This window comes from Phyllostomus hastatus, unplaced genomic scaffold (assembly GCF_019186645.2).
Source record: "Phyllostomus hastatus isolate PE091 unplaced genomic scaffold, TTU_PhHast_1.1 phas_scaffold_78, whole genome shotgun sequence".
NCBI classification, from domain to species: Eukaryota; Metazoa; Chordata; class Mammalia; order Chiroptera; family Phyllostomidae; genus Phyllostomus; species Phyllostomus hastatus.
This window is the reverse complement of record NW_025334041.1, coordinates 19,853,133-19,873,810: the sequence shown is the minus strand read 5'-3', so window position 1 is coordinate 19,873,810 and position 20,678 is coordinate 19,853,133. Positions and strand designations below refer to the sequence as shown.

The 20,678-nt window shown below is 35.9% G+C and overlaps 1 protein-coding gene across 1 annotated transcript; it reads right to left on the bottom strand.

Annotated features, from left to right (window-relative positions):
• Nucleotides 1-13,134: 13,134 nt before the first annotated feature.
• SOSTDC1 (sclerostin domain containing 1) lies at nt 13,135-18,354 on the bottom strand. Its single transcript, XM_045828146.1, has 2 exons — nt 18,020-18,354; nt 13,135-15,579 (listed from the first exon to the last, which is right to left on the bottom strand). The coding sequence occupies exons 1-2, from the start codon at nt 18,222-18,224 to the stop codon at nt 15,164-15,166; spliced, it is 621 nt and encodes a 206-aa protein (XP_045684102.1). The 5' UTR covers nt 18,225-18,354; the 3' UTR covers nt 13,135-15,163.
• Nucleotides 18,355-20,678: the final 2,324 nt, after the last annotated feature.

The following is a 20,678-nucleotide window of genomic DNA, read 5'->3' as shown; positions in this document are numbered from 1 at the left end:
AGAGAATTAGCCCTGGCTGGTTTGGCTCAGTGGATTGAGAGCCGGACTGTGAAGCAAAGGGTCGCTAGTTTGATTCCTAGTCAGGGCACATGCCTAGGTTGCAGGCCAGGTCCCCAGTAGGGGGCACATGAGATGCAACTGCACAATGATGTTTCTCTCCATCTCTTTCTCCTTCCTTTCCCCTTTCTCTAAAAATAAATAAATAAAATATTTTTAAAAATTTTAGAGAATTACTTTATGGAGTTAAAAGCCATCAGTTAACACACATTATAAGAATAGAAAACAATAAAATAATAGCTTGAACATTTAGGATATGAATAACATTGTATTAGAATTATGAAAAAGCAAGAATGAAAGTAAGTGAAAAGCTACTGTTTCTTGTGCTGAAGAAATGAATGAAGGAGGATGAGCCCTGACATGACATATGGGTGAAATAAGCAAATAACAGTGGTAGTCAATGTTAAGTATAGGTACCAAAGGAGAATAAACGTGAGATGATGTTTCCTGCAACAATTTTTTGTCACACAAATACATTAAATAAATGAGAAATGATAACATAGCCAAGAAAAGCAAACTTAGGGTACTTCAGAAAAAGTGGAGCCTTAGTGCTGTGGTTCAATGGTTGGAGCCTTTTTTTCTGTACACCAAAAATATTGTGGGTTCTTCTCTTTCAGGGCACATACCTAGGTTGTGGGTTCATCCCTGGTCCCAGCGCAGGTGCATGCAAGCCCTGATCTGGTCTTGGCACAGATCCCCAGTCTGGAAGAAAGAAAGAAGTGGAAAAAGGCATTGACACAGTAAAGAGAAAGGGAGAAGGAGAAACAGATCTCTCTTTGAAACCTACCATAATGCCAAAGCTTTGTATTTTTATTTAAAATTAAATAATCTCAAGCCAGAGTATCTTCCAAAGATGCTTCTGTTCTCCACATTGCATTCTCTTACCTTGCTAACTCTTCCTTCTTTCCTCTGCTTCTCTCTGTCTCACTCGTAGTCTGCTTTCTGGACCAAGGGCTTGGAGAAGGTGAAGTCCCTATCCAAGCCTACATTCTTTACCACTCAACTGTCTTGTCTCAGTGTAACAAATACAATAATAACAACAACAATAACAGTAACAACTAACACTGTGAGCACTTACATTGGGGAGCTCTTCTAAAGTAAATATAATTACCCCATTTTACAGATGAGGAAACTGAGGCATGTATTGCTCAAAGTAGTTAACTATTTAGGTCAAGTCCAGGATTCAAACCCAGGTATTCCAGCTCCAGTACCTGTAATTGACTAGTATGCAATACTGTCTAACAGTATGCCAAATAAAATACAGTGGATCCCCCATTTAATCTTTTCTTTGTATCCCTATTCATAGCATCTCAATATTCTAGAATGTTTGTTTGGATCAATGAACATTATATTACCATTACTGGAATAAGGCCAACACATGGCCTTTCAAGTATAAAAGAATAGAATAAGAGGAAAAGGGAACTAGCCAATTACAAATGTTATTTCTATGTATTTGGATATAGGTGAAGAAGAAATTGCAAAACTGGCAGTGCTTCTTATCCTTTGCACATCTAAAGGCTGTGCTCAGCAGTGAGCAAAGCCTGGCACAGCTGTTCATTCTTTCTCATCGTCTTTTATCTATGCAGTGCTTTCCCCTCAAAGTGAGTCTTTGAAATTCTGAAAGCCAAGTGCTTCCACACCTAAGCCAAGTTTCAAAATTGACTTTGATGTGTATTTAAAGTGTCTTGGCATTCTGCTGCCATCATTCCCTGGATCTGTCCCACTCCGTGAAACTATGATATGGTCATCAGTGCCCCGAGTGAAGAGACCAGCTGCCTACGGAACCGTGTTTATGCCCTCCTACAACTGTGTGTAGTTCATGGGTTATACTGAGGACTGCTGGAGGGTACAACGTGAATGGGTAAGCGTTACATGTTTTGAAATCATGTAGGAGTCATGTAGCTATCCTCCTTTTAATCCATAGACCTTGAATCTCAGGATTTAGTTGTGAAGTTTCATTCTTATCATAAAATACAGTGGCAGTCAAGCTTAAACGCTGCCAGATACAAATGCTTTCTTTTCTAAGACTGAGGAATAAGCTTAACATAGTATATATTATTTGTGTTCTAGATAATGTTCTTTGCTGAGCATTATCACATCTGGGGAGTCATTCTCAGTTAATTTGTAACAGATTTATGGAATAGGTGATTTCTTCTTCCAAGTCACTGGTTCAAAGGTTGAATGGCTTTCATGAAACAGACTCCCAATAGAAACCGATTTGTAGTTAATTCACCTATAACTGCATGTTCTACTGGTGTGGTTGTTATTAAAACACGTAACAACAGTAATAGCAAAAACAAACACCCAATCTCTATCCTCCACTCTAACCATAGAATGTAAATAAGAGGACATGTCTTGGAGTCTATAGAAATCTATGGTAAACATGCTCCTGTTTTTTTTTTTTTTTATGAGCTACATGAGATATAGCTGAAAAACTGTTATCTCAGGTTTTGTATCATTTTTGCTGCAAATAGGTTGCAGCAAAATGGGTTGATTTGTTTCTTTTTTATAATCATTCTTATCGTATTTTTTCCATTACCATTTATCCCCCTTACACTCTCTCCTGTCTCCACCTACACCCTCCCCCACCACCAATCACCACACTGTTGTTTGTGTCCTGAGTCCTTTTTCTTTTTGCTCAATTCCTCTACCCCCAACCTCCTCCCTCCCAGAGCTGTCAGCTTGCTCTCTATCTATAAATCTATCCCTATTTTACTTATTAGTTCAGTTTGTTCATCAGATTCCACATATGAGTAAAATCCTATAGTACTTGTCTTTCTCTGACTGGCTTATTTCACTTATCATAATGTTCTCCAGGTCCATCCATGCTGTCGCAAAGGGTAAAATTTTCTTCTTTTTTATGGCTGAGTAGTATTCCATGATATAGCAGTAGAGTAAAAAACCCTGAACTTGACAAAATATACAAAGCAAGCTATCCGTTTACCAAGATAGTTTAAGATGGTTTACAGCTCCTGTGGGTTACTTAAAGAATCTTCCAGTCAGAAGTCAGGAGACGTTGACTCTAATTTCAAAGCTGCTACTTCTACACAGCCTTGGGAAATTCAGCCAAATTGTAAACTTCCTGAGATCTGAATTGACATCTATGTATTAGTTAGCATCCCCAAAAAAAACAGACAACACACTCAGAATAAGTTAAGTAGGATTTACTCACTAGTGGACTACCATATTTTGCCATGTATAATGCGCACTTCTTTGCCCAAATTTTTGAGAGAAAAATAAGGATACATATGATACATGGGTAGTACCTGAAATACCTTGTATCTCTCCTTGTGTTTTGTAATTATTTGATACATATACTTTCTTGTACCATAATATGTTCAAAAATGCATGCTAAAATTCCTTATAACACAAAAAACAAGTATCTAAATATAAATAAAGAATTGAATTTAAAATAATTAAAATAAAAGATCTTTTTCCTGAAAGCCTGCACCCAAAATGTGGGCACACATTATACACAGCAAAATATGGTAATTATAAAAGTCTGGGTGGGGTAGAGGGAAAGCACCAGTCATCATCATGCAGGAGTCCAGGGACAGCAGCCCCAGTTGCTGGCACAACCACAGACCCTGAGAAAATAGGCAAGGATGAGGTTATCTGAGCCTGGATGGCAGGAGCACCCACTGAAAGAAGTGTCTGCGGTCAGTCTGAGGAGTTAGAGGAACCAGCAAAGCCAGAGAACCAGGGGAATAATACCCTTGTCACTCTCCTCCCTCCTTCCTCCTCTGACTGATGTCTTGCCAGGGATTCCCACTGGCTAACTCTACTGGAGTCCATGGGATTGGGAACTGGTGAATGTAATCCATATTGGTCAGCTTGGGGCAAAGGGCAGGGTGAAGAGCAGAGGCTGGATACAAAGAGCCAGACATAAGCTGCCAGACATAATCTCCTTTGGCATACATTTCTTTGCAACATTTGGAACAGTGTACTGCATTGAATAGGCACTGAATTATTACACAAGCTCTCTCTTTTTTAGTTTCTAAAGTGTAGATATTTAAGTTACTCTCCAAGGTCCCTTTCAACATTAATCTTCCAATTTCCTTATTTTGTCCTTGAGATGAGAATCTGATGGAAATATCTGGGAGAAATTCTGAGAGCTTTGGATGTCCTACCTTGAGGTTAGATATCATGTACCTCAAGAAACAAATCATTGTGTAAACGTACCATAGTTGTGCAATGGAATTGTGCCACTCTGTGTGAGCAGATTGGAAGCTGCCCCATTGTATGCGGGGATTTTCCCTATAGTTTCCACCATTTTCCCTCACTTTACTCTCAACCTATTGGTCCTAGTGGGCCATGAGGTTGCAATCTTTATTTTGATATGTTTTCTCTTCCAGAGATGTTTATATATGAGAGAAATTAAAAATGTTATATAATGGTGGAATATTAGGTATGGGTGGCTACAAAAAGAGCTGGAGAGAGGTTTTTGGTTTTTTTGTTTTTGGGGGTTTTCTACTTATTTGTTTGCTGTTTTCACCAAGAAAGGAGGGCAGTAGGGCTTCTCATAGTCTGGAAATTACACAGTGTTTGAAGTTTCCTATTCTGGGCAGCAGTCTCCAGAGACTGTGGCGTCTCAGAACTCCTTCCAGAGCTATGCTATGGTGCTGACAGTGTGTCCTTACAAGCCTTTTCTCCCTGTCATCAGCCTTTTCCAGCTCTTCATCTCAGCTCAACATACAGCTGTTCTGATATTGTGGTCATCTTCCCATTGAACATGCTTATCGTTACTACTGGTAATAAAAGGGATAATAAAACACAACAGAAAATCTTTAACCTGAAATGTCCAGGAACCACACCTGTTTCAGTTTAATAATATTACTGAATCATAAATGTCTTAATTCCAAAAGAACACAATGGTCAAAAGGGGGCCTTTTTCCAGCTCTAACATCTGCTGGTGGCATTCTCTTGGGTTTTTCCCATGTTGTGTGGGTTAAGAAGTAGGGCTATAACATACACTTACACAAATGCAATTAAGTCTTTTAAAAAATTATTAGCCTCAAATATATGGTTATGACTGAGAACCAATTTAAGTTATGCAATAGTAGCATGGGTTGCATGATATCACTGCAATCATCTGGTGTAATCCATAAAATTCTCCATATTTCTGGCAAATGCTTTGCTGGAACATGAGCCTACACAGCCAGGAGATCATCCAATCATATGCCCTTCTCCAGAGCAAGTTAATTGCAATGACATTTTTCGAAAGTGTATAATTATTTTAAAATGTCTATATAAATACCAGATACAAGCAATATTTAGAGTCCTAGATGAACAAATCTCCCCGTATCTTGTTTGCTGAAGTTGTCTACAGCTATTTATTTACTCATACTATCATCAATAACGTTTTTACCTAATATGTGGAAACTCAGGAAATGAATTTTTATGTTAAAAATCAATGTTTAGAAGAAGATGGACTGCAAAAAGCAACTACTAAGACAAGAATATTTAAATAAGCAGAAAAATATATATAAAATTTCTAATAACTTTATATAAGAAAGTAGGTTCACTTGAGGAATGTAATGCTAAGGTTTTATCCTCTTAAAAATAAAGCTCATTTTGGCAGGCCTACCAATCATAAAAATAAGTTTTCCAGTATATTTTTATTTAATTTTTTTAATTAAGTTGACATATAATATTATATTAGCTTTAGGTATACAACAAGAGATTCAGTGTTTGTGTACCTTATGATGTGATGACTATGTTAAGTCTGGTAACTCTTTCATCAAAGTTATTACAATATTATTCACTGTATTTCCTATGCTGTATATTATATCCCTGTGACTTATTTATTTTGTAACTGGAAGTTTGCACCTCTTATTTCCCTCTACCTTTTCCACCCATTCCTCTAACCTCTACTCCCCCTGGCAACCCTCTTGGTCTACCCTTGGATACCCTCTTGGTCTATCCATGGATACCCTCTTGGTCTATCCATGCTGTTGCAATTAGAAAGATTTCATTCTTTTTATTCTTAATATTCCATTGTGTATCAAGTTCTCTATCCATTCACCTATCGATATCAATGGACCCCCAGGTTGTTCCCATATCTTGGCTATTGTAAATAATTGTGCACTGAACAGAGAGGTCTATATGTTTTCAAATTAATGTTTTGGATTTTTTATATAAATACCCAGAAGTGGAATTGCTGGATTTAATTGATAGTTTCATTTTTAATTTTTTGAGAAACCTCCATACTGTTTTTCAGAGTGGCTCCACCAATTTACAATCCCACCAAAAGTGCTGAAGGGTTCCCTTTTCTTCATATCCTTGCCAACATGTATTATTCATTGACTTTTTGATAATAGCCATTGAGACATGGGTGAGGTGACATCTCATTGTGGTTTGGGTTTGCATTCCCCTGATGATTAGTGGTGTCGAGCATCTTTTCTTATGTCTCTTAGCTATCTGTGTGTATGCTTTGGAGAAATGTCTTCTCAGGTCCTCTGCCCATTTTTTAAAATGTATTATTTATTTATTTTTACTGTTTCCATTTCTTTTTTATTATTATTCAGTTACAGTTGTCCCCATTTCTCCCCACATTGCTCTCCCCTGCCCCATCTAACCCCCTATTTTTTCTTACTGAATTGTATGAGTTCTTTATATAGTTTGGATATCAACCCTTATTGGATGTATCATTTGTGAATATCTCTCATTAGTAGGTTGTCTTTTTGTTTTTTTGATGGCTTCCTTTGCTGTGCAAAAGTGTTTTCATTTGATGTAGACCCACTTATTTATTTTTACTTTTATTGCTGTTGCCTCGGAAGACATATCCAAAAAAATGTTGCTAAGATTAATGTTAAAGAGTTTACTGCCTATGTTTTATTTCCAGGAGTTTACTGATTTCAGGTCCAGGTCCTGGGCAGTGACACAGACCTCGCAACCCAGGGACCCAGCGCCGGGAAACAAAGCCTGAAGGCACCGACTAAAAACACCTGTGGAAGTTGAGGCCGAGAGATTCTCTCAGCCTCACAGGAGGCTCCCTGGGGAAACCCACAGAGTCCGAGAGAGTGCACAAGCCCACCCTCCCGGGAGCCAACACCAGAAGGGCCCAATTTGCTTGTGGAAAGCAGCAAAGGGGACTGAAGTCCTAGAGAGGGCGAGCGGGCGCCATTGTTCCCTCTCGGACCCCACCCCCACATACAACATCACAACCCAGTGACTGGGGTGCCCCACCCTGGTAAACACCTAAGGCTCCACCCCATACATATGTTATGTACAGGTGCGACCAGACCAAAGGAAAAAAATAAAATAAAATAAAAAAGATGGCTCAAACAGAGTTTAAAGCCCCAGAGCCAGTTTTTTTAAGCAACCGAGAAATAGCCAACCTATCAGATGCACAGTTCAAAGCACTGGTGATCAGGATGCTCACAGAATTGGTTGACTTTGGTCATAAATAAGATGAACAAATGCAGACCACAATAAGAGAAATGAAGGAAAATGCACAGGGAACCAAGAGTGATAGGAAAAAAAAACTGGGTTTCAAATCAATGGAAGGGACCCCAAGGAGGAAAGGAACAACCAAACAGAAAAGAATGAAGAAACAGGAATTCAAAAAAATGAGGAGAGGCTTAGGGACCTCCAGGACATCTTTAAATGTTCCAACATCCAAATTATGGGGGTATGAGAAGGGGAAGAGGAAAAACAACAAGTGGAAAAGTTGTTTGAACAAATAATAAAGGAGAACTTCCCCAATATGGCAAAGGAAATAGATCTTCAGGAAGTCCAGGAAGCTCAGAGAGTCCCAAAGAGGTTGGACCCAAGGAGGAACACACCAAGGCACATCATAATTACATTAGCCAAGGTAAAAATGAAGGAGAGAATCCTAGAAGCAGCAAGAGATAAGGGGACAGTTACCTACAAAGGAATTCCCATCAGAATGTCAGCTGATTTCTCAAAAGAGACCTTGCAGGCAAGAAAGGGCTGGAAAGAAGTATTCCAAGTCATGAAAGGCAAGGACCTACATCCAAGATTGCTCTATCCAGCAAAGCTTTCATTTAGAATGGAAGGGGAGATAAAGTGCTTCTCAGATAAGGCCATGTTAAAGGAGTTCATCACCACCAAGCCCTTATATGAAATGTTAAAGGGACTTATCTAAGAAAAAGAAAATAAAAAATATGAACAGCAAAAAAAGACATCAAACTCACAGGTAGTAACAACCATACCTAAAACAAAAGCAAACTAAGCAAACAAATAGAACAGGAGCAGAACCACAGAAATGGAGATCACATGGAGGGTTAGCAACAGGGGAGTGGGAGGAGGAGAGAGGGGGAAAAGGTACAGAGAATAAGTAGCATAGATGGTAGGTAGAAAATAGACAGGGGGATGGGCAAGAATAGTATGGGAAATGTAGAAGCTAAAGAACTTATGACACATGGACATGAACTAAAGGGGGGGATGTGGGTGGGAGAGGGTGTACAGGGTGGAGGGGAGTGAAGGGGAAAAAATGGGACAACTGTAATAGCATAATGAATAAAATATATTTCTTAAAAAAGTGGTCCAGTTTTATTTTTTTTGCATGTATCTGTCCAGCTTCCAGTATGCTTTTATTGTTTGTAACAGTCTACTTCAAATTTTTATGTCAATGTTAGCATGCCCTTCTGAAATATATTTTTCTTGTTTTATGCCCATATAGTACAATTTATGTAACATATCATAACAATGATGTTCTTGTTCAAAAGTTAGATTATATGTGGTTACTTTTATATTTAGCAGCAGGGCATTTATTTTCTTAATTGGACCGCCATTTGTCCACTATGTGCGCTTAAAACCTAACAGACACAAACTAGATTTTCAACATTACTAAAACAGTGAATATTAAATATCATAAAATATTTTGACTAGAAAATCACTATCCCACTTATATGACAATATATCTGATTATGATTTTCAAAATGAAAACTTTCAACAAAAACATTATATCATTACAATAAAATCCAATTCTTATTATAAATCACAGCTGGTTTTTCATATTATTTTCTGTAGAAATAGAGTAGCAATGATGTTTTTATGGGGAAAAATTCTAATACCTTTATCCTGGTCCTTAACATCTTCCTGGTATTTGCTAAAGTTTGAACAAAATATAGGAAATGCCCCCAAAACAGGGTACTTTCTCAGCTCTCCTGGAGCTGGATTTCTGATTTCATCTTATATTGTTTGCTTTACCACGTATTTGTTATGATGGAATATTTCTATTCCATAATATGCCTGACCAAAATCCTATTCTGAAATTTCACGATTGAGTGAACTGGAAACATCAGAAGCAGACAGTAGCGTTATTCAAATGTGCCTTTAGGGGCATCAGTGTGACTGAAAATACGGCCATATTGCTTGAGATAAAAGAACATGAGTATTTTAGTCTGGAAGATACTTTAAACAATATCTAGTTCAACTCTCTTATTTTATAAATAAAGTAATTGAGCCCTAGGAAGCTTTAGACACAAGCATAAATTCAGCCAAATAATTAGTAGCAGCACAGTCTTCCCTAAACCGTATCTCAGTTCTTGTTTTCAAGTTCAGGTTTTGAAGTCCCTTATATATAATTGCTACATAAAATATTGCAGATGAGCCCTGGCTCCATGGGTCATTTGGTTGGGGTGTCATCCCGTACACCAAGGGTTGTGGGTTCAATTTCCTCTCAGGGCACATATTTCAGTTGCGGGTTCACTCCCTGGTCAGGGCACACACTTGGATTGTGGGTTAGGTCACGGGTTCTGGTGCATTCGGGAGGCAACCAATCCATGTTTCTCTGTCACATCAATGTTTCTCTTTCTCTCCCTTCCTCTCTCAAATCGATAAGCATATCCTCAAGTGAGGATTTTTTAAAAATTGCAAATGAGTCAAACTGAAAATTTTATTATGACTTCTAAAAAGTCAAACTAAGTCACAGATTAAATGTAAAAAGTTTATTAATTAGTAGTCAAAATAGACAAAATGAATCAACTCTTAGGAAAGATAGTGTCAACAAACAGGCACATTATTAAGTACATTTGGCAATTATTGTCTTTGTTTTGTGATAAGGAAACTTGTGTCAAGAAAGAGTTGGGTATTCTTTGTTGTTGTTATTTAAGTTCTTTAAACTTGAGAAATACCTTAAGCTTAAGCTTTAATAAGCTTATTTAAAAAATACCACAAACACAAAAGGAAATATTTTATCACAACCTATAAAAAGTAAGAAAGAAAACAAATGCACAGAAAGCTCCACAAAGTGAAAATTTCCAACTATTTATTATATGGTGTTGATTAAAGATTGTAAAGGATTGTTAAAACATCCCAGTTCCTGAGCTGCTGAGTTCAGTGCTTTAGGCTGTCTTTAATAGCAAATATAGGTTAACACCTCAGTGAATGAAGTATTTAAATGATGTTTTTGTGAAAATTTGCCAATGTCATAATGTAAAAGATTTTTAAATTTGTGTGAATGTAAGGATAAATTTCAAAAAAGGGCTTCATTGCTACTGAAAAAAAATGATGCTTGTATTTTTATAATAAATTATGTGTAAGACTCTTGTTTGGCTTTAATAATGATGAACTTCGGCTGAGTATGGCTTTGTCACTGATTCTGTCAATTTAGACATTCTGTCTCAGATTCCAGCACCTAATCCTACCTCTGAAAAATAAAATCAATGATGCAAGGTAACTGTTAGTTTGCGGTTACTAAAATTCAAAGGAAAATATTTAAGTTCCTTTATAAATCTTACCAACCGATTCAGTCTTTATTTGTAACAGAAAATAAATCATTCAGTGGGTCTGCCAATACAGATGATAAACTATCACTCAGTCTAATTTGCACTGGAAATAATGATGCAGTCAACTTGGTATTAATTCATTTTAATCAATTCTTGAACCTGGAAGTCAAAACATCTTCCCACTGGGATTTCTACAATAGTTGTTACCCTGCAGCTCATCCAGATAATTTACTAAATATGCAGGCAAAAGGACCGATTGCCATGTTAGCTCAGGAGTCAGGAATGAAGGACATATCAATAAAATTTAAAATGATAATTGGCTTGAACTCACCCAGGGACACCAAAAAAAAAAAAAAGTGGTACTGACAAGAAGAATGATTTGGGGGATATCTATTCTTGTAGGTCTTTCCTGTGGCTGTAACAAAAATTTCTAGTGGCCAAATGTCTGCTTAATTCACAAATCTGGACTCATTCAGTTCAACATAGAGCCGTATTTTAATAGGTTCCAATGAAACCAAGATGGATGTCATCTCTGTCTGCGGTTGATGGAAGGAAACATTCAAACAAGAGAATGCAGTCCAACACTGAGGATATTCAGTCATTTCATCCTGAAATCCTTCTGGGTTTCTATAAGGATTCCATAAAACGCTTGACATGCGTTTCATCTTTATTAGATTTATACGACTATACTCATAAATGCTGAATTTAGGGTATGCAGTGAATTTCCACTTTAGTGCCAAAAACATTTTCAAGAATTAAGTCTAATCCAAATGATGCTTTAATTCCAAGCCTAAAAAATTAGATGTTGATACCTAAATTTCATGATGATTGCAAAAAAAACACACAAAAGAAAACTATTGCAACATACTAAATTTAAACTTTCAATGGCTTTAATTTTAGTCAGCAATTTGGAAGTTTCCTGGTTTTGCTTCAGCAAAGTATTATTCTTTCTGCTCATAATTGCCTAATGTAACCAGTCTACTGAGTGTCTATTAAAATAAATATCATGTTAACTAGATAGATCATGCTATGTAATAAAAAGAAATACTTCTAGTTGCATTGGATGAATAAAACACCTAGATCTCCTGGTAAAACCTTATTAATTTGATGCAGACCCAGATGGATTAAGATTGTTTTAATTAAAGAAAACTGAATATAACTTTAAAAAAAAACTAATTTTCATTGCCTTTCAATAATGTACAGTAAAATAAACATGGCTAACAGAGTATTGCCAATTAGTGGTTATTTGTAACTATAGTAAATGAATAAATATAAATACTTTGTAAATAAAATATTATTTTTTGCAAAGAGATATTTCTATAAGCCTCATGTTCATATTTAGCTTATATATAGCACACTATATACACTATGTATTTGTATACATGCTATTAACTTTTTTATTCTTGTTATTAATATATACATTTATCTATATACCTAATATATCTAATATAGCTATACATCACAGTATCTATCTATCTATCCCTACCAATCTAACTGCCTTCTATCTATCAAGCCACTTGAAAAAGTCCTTTATCCACAGAGGCCAAAATAAATTTAATAAACAAATTCTTTATAGATAAACATTATGAATGTGAACTAGAGGTAACTGCTAAAATTATCACAATTCGCCATTTTGAAATAATGGTTACTAAGGTGAGAACAAAGTTACACAGAGTTTAAACAATTGGAACACATGAGTTAAACTAAAAAAAATGGAAATATTAACAATTCAGATGCAAGTGCTTTTTAGTATTTTTAAATAGTAACCACAAAGTTACCCATTCTGTTGATTTTTAAGTTTTACTTCACTGAGAGCCTGATTTTATTCTAGCCTTTTCTCATTAATTGCTGACCTTTCCCTTTCATTTAATGTTAATTACCACGCAATAAATACATCAACAATGCAACATGGCCTGAAATAGATTAGTACCCTGAATGTGACCATGAGAAAAAGATCCAATTCTTGACTTAACAGAGACTAAACATGTCTTATTTATAAGCTCCCTTTCTCCTTTTTCATTTTTCCAGTACATTCCTTTATTAAAACACTGTTAGCAATCAAATCAGTGATGATTTTAACATTTTATTATCACTAAAAACTTTGTTTCAATGTTTTATAAGTAAAAGGCAACAACGTAGTCTCCTTGATTGTGAAAAGCCTTTTCAGGTCAAATCCTTTTTATGCCTCAGATCTTAGGACACACTAATTTTTGAGATCATGTCTTAACGCTTTCTATGGAAGGTGATCTCTTATTGAGAAGGAATAAATAGCTACACTGTTTTTAGTTTTCTATGTTACATTAAATACACCTATACTGTATTGAGCAATAATAAACAAAAAAAATAGACATATGGAATAATATATTTGGGGTATATTCAACTTATGCTATTTATTATCATGAATATTCGATGTATTAATATGATGACAAAATATGAAATAGTTTAAAATCTTAGTTATTGAGATTGAAAGATAAATCAATAGTAGACTATGAATCATTATTTTATTTGATGATACAAATAGTATTACCATAAATTCTAGAGATGTTTGCTTGTCCTTCAGTGTGTTCCTACCTCTCATAGGGAAGAGAAAACATTAATGTCCTTATTTAGCTTAGTATGCTATAGGTAATATATACGTGACTTTTAGACTAGTATTTACAAAAACAATAATCTACTGCAAAAATGTACTAAGGACTTCTTCATGGTCAGAATCCAAAATCAGAAAACCCAGGAGATCTTATCATCATATAACAAGCCTCTTTGGTTTTATTTATTTGGAGTGATGGGACCAATCATTTGACTGAATTGATACATGTCATTTACCTGTACAATCTGGTTCAAGATTAGGATTATGATGCTTAATATAATAATATGTCAAACTTGAAAAATTAGTTGTTGTTTTCTTTGTTGTTTTTATTTTATATTTTGGTTTGTGGGCTGTGCAGTAGTATTCAAAGTTCCCCAACATACGATAGTGATTTCTTCACAATTTCTTTCTCAAACTTAGATGCACAGTGGAATCACGTGGAAAACTTTAAAAACTGCCAGTACTCAAGTTCTACCCCCAGAAATTATGATGCATTTTGGATAGCAACCTGGGCATTGGGTCTCATAATGTCTTCCCCAGGTGATCATAATGGGCAGCAGACTTGGCATCTCTGAGTGTATATAGCCATGGTATTCTTATGACAACTCATTGCTGGGTTGCCTCCCAACTTTTTCAACTATTCTACTTACTGGGCAGATGGTCTGCCTTTCCCACTCTCCTCTCTTACTACAGAACTTTCCATCAAAGCTTGAATGTGCCTTACCAAAAACATCAATTACTTTGACACATTTATTTTTGTAATTTTTGTAAACATGTATATTTTATATATGTTAGAGACAAGGACAGTAACTTTTAGCAGTGTTTATTTTTGTTAAAAGAAACTGATGGAATTGAAGGTCAAATTGCCTTCTAATTGCACAGATTAAATGAGAAGGTATTTCATATTTTAGCTTAACAAAGCTTCTTATTGATTTGAAAACATCCATACTATTGATAAGTTCAAGATGAAACCTATATATAATAAGAAGACTAAAATATTTATTTTACATATCTACAATGTGTATTCTCAAATTTCTAGATCAACCACAAATCATTCAGAAAAATATTTAGGTACAGGAAAAAGCTTCATAACATAAAAAAATTACATTTTGAAAAAAATCACGTGAAAGCTCATTAAATAATAACAATGACAAATAAATAATTAACTTTACTTATTAGCGGCTGCCATGCATTTCTGGCATTCCATTCCAAGCGAGGGTCAGCATGCAGGGTACAATTTCATACTATGAGACTGTAAAAAGCTACAGGGCTTATTTTTGAAGTGAAATGTCACAAGGTCTCTCATTCTTTCAAAGGATGATCATTCATGGCTGCTAAACTGTTCCATGAAGATTACAAAAAACAGAAAGCACCCTTCTGAGGTGTTATTGTCAAGATTCAAGGCAACAATTTTTTCTTTTGACTTTTCAGTTTTGGAGGAGTTTTATGTGAGGAGGGGGGATGGGTTAAGGAGTGCAGGGTAACTGAGAAGCCCTTTTCTGTTTTAAAAAGTAATTATTCAATATATTGTATGTATATAGTATCCCCAGTCTTTTAGGAACCACAGAGAATTCAAACTACAGGATGTGTGGAATTTAAATACAAATTGCACTCATGGATGTGTGTACATTTTGAAAAACTTGTAAAGAAAAAGCTATTCCCAAAGACTGCCCTGATACTTAGGACAGATTGCTGAGTTTGATCAAAGCCGAAAGCATGTATTTTCAAATAAGAAAATAGCAATGGCAGGCTTGAGTCTTCCAAGCAATCAAATCTGTAAAGCAGATGGTTACCAGTCAGTCCAGTTTTGAGAGTCTGAGTTCTAACTCATGCTGTGCTTGCTGGGTTTGCTGGCTCTTTTCCGCTCTCTGTGATGCTGGGCTGGCTCGGCAGGCGACATGCTCTCGAAGTTATGACTGGACTCATTGTGCTGCCGAGTGTACCTCTTGCACTTGCAGGCGGTGACCACGGTGATTTTGTAGGTGCGCGTGCTGCCATCTTGGCACTGCAGCTGGATTCTCTGGGTACGCGTTTTGTCATTGACACACCTCCACTCCTGGGAGCTCCTCCTGCTCCAGTACTTTGTTCCATAGCCTCCTCCGATCCAGTTGGGGAGCAGCGGCAAGGGCAAGCACTCACCCGCGCACACCAGCTCCTTCAGAGGACTGATGCTGGTGCACTGGCCATCAGAGATGTATTTGGTGGAACGCAGTTCCCGGCAACCCACTTGAACCCGAGCTGCAGGAAGCAGAAAAGAAAGTATATCAGAAGCATAAGCAAGTGGACTTTTATTTTACAAGGAATCTGCTATGACAAAAATATTATGCAAATGATAGCGAGTTGCCGAATAGAAAGGGAACATCTATTTTATTTCCACAATGCAAAAATCTGGTTATAGAGATACTTTGATGAAAATGATCAGTTTACGTGTCTATAATTTTTTGGAATACAGTAAAACTAGGCCTGATTTTTTTCATATATAACATTAGCTAATTGTTTATTGAGGTATTTGAAAATCCCATTTTCTTAGTCTCACTCCCCAATATGGCTTAAGTAACTCTTACACTTACGTGTAAAAAAGAGTATATTTTTAATGTTCTTTTTCTCACAGGTCATATTTGTTTACATCTACAATTGCTTTTAATTAGTCATTTTAATCTATTGACAAAATATTGGAAGTATTTAAGTATTGTATACAATGTATATTATCTCTGTAACATTTTGTTTCATTATCAAATTAAGCTGCAAAGAATCATCCAAGCATATGTGTACAAAGTCTGACACTTGGCATATTAAACTTAATAACTACACTTGAAACATAAATTCCCAAGCTATCTTTTAAAAACACAAATATTAAAATGTTTTTAATGCAAAATGTCACTACAACTGAAAATTTAAAGGATATAAAAGCCCCTAAATCAGGAACGTATGGTTGCCATAACAACTTGGCTACATTTCCATAAATTTTATGGCAGAAAAATGCCTAACATGTCTGATTTACAACTGCAAAAGGAACCATGGTGTTCATTTCCTGAATATTGGTCATGGCAAACTTTTTGTTTAGTTATTTGAATTTAATAAGTGTGTTTTCTAATTGGCTGTTTCTTGTTACTTGCTTTATGTAATTAAAGCAAAAATTAATCTTTAAATATTTATTTTCCTTTCCATTGCTTTGTTATCTAAATTTGAGGAAAATTGCCTGTAATAAGCTTGAAAAGAAAGCAAGGCTTGTGAACCAGGAAAAAATGTTTAAAAGTATAACTGCTGAAATTTAAAACATTAAAAATTATCAAAGACATTGAAGTGGACTTGCACAGACAAGTGAAAGCTGATTAGAAGTAGCTATTGAATTAGGAGCTTTGCTTCCTCTCCGTGCCCCTGTACTGAGGTGGGAGATGTAGCCCAAAGGGCTGTGATAGTGGTGATAAATGGATCTCTATATACACACATTTGTATCACCTTAGAGTGGGAGATTAAAACTAAAAGGTAAACTGGCTGGCTGGTCAGTGTGCTCTCCTGTCTGACTCATTCCAGGTCACCTTCCTGCAGCTGCCTTAGGAATGCATCTGGAAACAGCCGGAGATGATTTTGACTTGTCCAGCTTTTTGTTCCTGTATACATAGAGATTCAGCATTTTTTTCATTGACAGTTCATTGACAATGAATACCTACCACATTGCTCAGTAATCTAATAATAATCAGATATTTCCTGCGTACGCGAAAGCAACCATCTTCATGAAAGCTAAAACATCTTGGTTTTCTTAGACATTTACAGTCATATGTGCTTTGACTTTCCAAAGGTCAAAACTACTTTTCACAGTTGAATGGAGTTGAGGAGGAGGAGCAACAGATCTGTAAGACTTCCTGTGCACTGTTTCTCTGGGTCTCTCCTAAAACCTGATTATTAGCATGTGAACTCTTCTAAAGGAAAGCAATGAAGCAAAAGTTAGGAAAAGAAATTTAAACCCCTCCAACTAAGCACACAGAAAAGGGAAGCATGCTGCCTGTATAATATATGATTGCACTGTTATTATTTTAAACCTCTAAAGTTATAAGAGCTTCCCCGGTCTCTCACAGAAATATGCAGTTACCTAAATTTTGATCTGGTTAATAAGAAATTATCTGTGAAAAATATGGTTCTCCAACATTTTTAGTTTTATCCTTCTTTTACATTGATCATCGTCAAAACTTTCTACTATTTCTCTAGGCATATTTTTGAAATTCATGGTGAGCAATTTTTTTTCCCAGAAAGTGTCTTTTTTTTCCTTGCAATTTCTTTTGCATTCTTTAGTTAGTTACCTTTATGCACTTTACCAGAATTGTACATGTCCTGAAATAAACAGAAAACAACCTGAATTTAAACTATCTAGAAAAACACTTTTAAAAAAAAATTCTCATTGTGCATGACATGAAGAAGCAACAGTTTAATTCCTGGAAACATTTTCTCTTTGGGTGTTTGATAAAACTTAAGTCTGTGCTTGCATTATCAAATTACTGTTTCAGTTATGTTAACTTTATAGGAAAGAATGCCAGTCTACACATGCAGCAGATTACTCCCAGATTATGTAGCAAAATATATATGGTTCAGGTTAGTTAGCAAAGAAACAATTCTACAAGAGTGTGAGCTAAAGGCTACCAAAACAGAAAAGACAAAATCCACATAAGTAAAACACACTTACTGTTCCGATCCAGTCCAGTGTTACTGAAATGCCTGCCTCCATTTCTGGCTTGATTCATCGTGCTGTTGCTGCTGGGGTGTGCTGGAACAGGTTTAACCACATGTGAATAAAGGATTTCTGTGGCATCATTTTTAAAAGCCAAACAGCTTTTCATGAGGATGCATGCAAGGGGAATAAGATAGAAATGAATGGCAGGAGGAAGCATGGTGAGTAGAGGATTTGCTTGGCTGGAGAGCTAGTTAATTCCTTTCCTTCTGCTTCTGCTCTGTAACTGTGAAATTCTTCCTCAAGGTTCCCTTTATATATCCTGAGGTTTGGCGTTCATTCAGGTGTAAAGTTGTGTAGAGCTTCAGAGTGAAAACACAGAGAAGGGGTGGGATCCCTACATGACCTGCAAAAGAATTTTACCAATGGAAGAGAAGACTACAGAAAAGGAGGAGCTTGATATACAAATTGCCTGAAATTTCAGAGTTGCACTTCATCAGTTGTCTGTGAGCTGAAGCAGCCAGGCACATTCTATAGCAACGACAGACTTTCTCTCTCTGCCATTTCCCTTCCTGAATCTAGTTCACATTAGGGTTTAACTTCAATAAAAATATACTGCTGTTCATTTGAAAAGATTTACATTTCCAGAGTAGTTCTGTACTCCCTTAAGATTTTAGAGTATTTTGGTGGGAGGGGTGTTGTCCCAGAAAATAGGAGGAATTAAAATGAGTTTAAATATTGTGGGACTTGCATGAAGCACCCATTTTAGTTAACCATATTTTGTTTCTCCAGAAGCAAAGCAATATATATTATTCTTTCTTTAAAGTAGAAGGCATGGAGCTAGAATCTGCCCCCTGGACACATTTAAATAATGCAGCTTTGATCTGCATGGACTACTGCATGGCTAGGTAAATTATTGCCAGGGGTCTGTGCAGAGAATAATGAGCATAGCTCTGTCTGCATTAAAGTAATTAATATCAATTTTCATCTTAAAAATGTCACAAGCATTAACATTCATGGCATCATTTTACATGAAAAAAAGCCATTTCTGACAGATTATTGTTTAGCAAATTCAAAATAATTTTTCCTAGTGTTCTACCTGTACTTACTAAACATTTCTTAGACTCTGCTGACCATGCAAGAAACATTGTACTTTTATTACCCAGCCCTGAAACAGTGCACCATTAATTAATACTAAACCATTTTTCTCCATCTTTAAAAAAATCATGAAATTCCATCTGATTTATGGGACACTTCAGTTGTAATAATTACATATTATTGTTCATCTTTCTGATGATTCCAGTTTATGGAATCATCTTTCCGATGATAAATCCATTTTACCCTTTGCATGGCTACACTAAAGTGACCTTATAGCATGGGTATATTGTATCTCTCTTCTTTCTAAACTTTTGCCCATTTTAATGACTGACTATTCATGTCTGTCTGTCTGTATATCCATCTATCTATCTTCCTATCTCCAGTATCTTTGTTTCTCCACAACGACACTGTTGAGATTTTGAAGTAGATAATTCTTTGTTACGAGGAGGCACCGTGTGTACTGCAGCATACCTGGCTTCTACCCACTAGGTGCCAGTAGCACCCGCCAGCTATAGCCAAAAATGTCTTTAGACACAGACAATTGTCCCCCTGGGTGAAAATCACCCCCAGTTTAAAACTACTAACTATCTCTCCACCTATCTATCTCCCTATATAAAAAAAAAGTTAAATTAAGAATAAAAGACTATTTAATAATACTAAGAAATTATTGTTCTTTTATTTAGGAGTAAAATGGTACTGTAGTTATGTTTAAAAGCAAAGACTACTTCTCATTTAGAGTTATACACTAAAATATTCCTAAATGAAATGATATGATGTCTGAAATAAACTTCAAAAATAACATGGGAGTGGATGGGTACAGGTAGGCATGGGGCAAGATTGCTAATGGGCTAGATGATGACTATTCTATTCTGTTTACTTTTGGTTATGTTCAAAATCATACATAGTCAAAAATTTAAAAACTAGAATAAAAATTTAATTTAATGTGTACATACAGCCTAACAATCATATCCCTACCTGAAGGTTGTAGATAGTCATTTATGCTGATATAATCCCTGGGAAATAATACATCTGTTTATTTGGTACACATGGAGGTTGTATGTCAGGCATCCTTCTAAAGTACTAATTATTAAAAATTATTTATCCTGCTTATTAGGGAACTTGACATTAATTACATGAAGTATGTTAATATTAACCATGGACCAGTAGACCCAATGCCTAAAGGAAGTAACAGTGTCAAAATAATCTAATTTCTTTCCCATAACTATTTCATTTTTGTGCCAGAAGGGGGAGAGATTTTAATGTGAAGTTTCATTATTAGGTTGGAGTAATCACATTGATCAAAATAACTCATAACTGATAAATCTGCCCTACACCTAGTATTCTGTAGGCCACACCTCAGGATATTACCTTAGGCAGAAGCAAAGTCAGGAATGAAGGCAATGTAGTTGGTGCATGTGCACAGGAACAATGCTGAGTTCTTGAGCCAAATAAATCCAGCAGGACCAAATTGGAAAACTACTTTGATAAATTAGAAGCAATCATAAATTTGATATTTAACAGCTATTCTGATCAGTTTAAAACTACTTCATTAAGAATAATCACAAGCTGTAATGCT

Bases quoted from the DNA above. Each gene is read 5' to 3' on its own strand.
- SOSTDC1 (XM_045828146.1), bottom strand. From the start codon at position 18,224: ATGCTTCCTCCTGCCATTCATTTCTATCTTATTCCCCTTGCATGCATC. The intron at 15,580-18,019 runs GTAAGTGTGTTT...TGCTTCCTGCAG, and splicing joins CACTGGACTGGATCGGAACA to CTCGGGTTCAAGTGGGTTGC.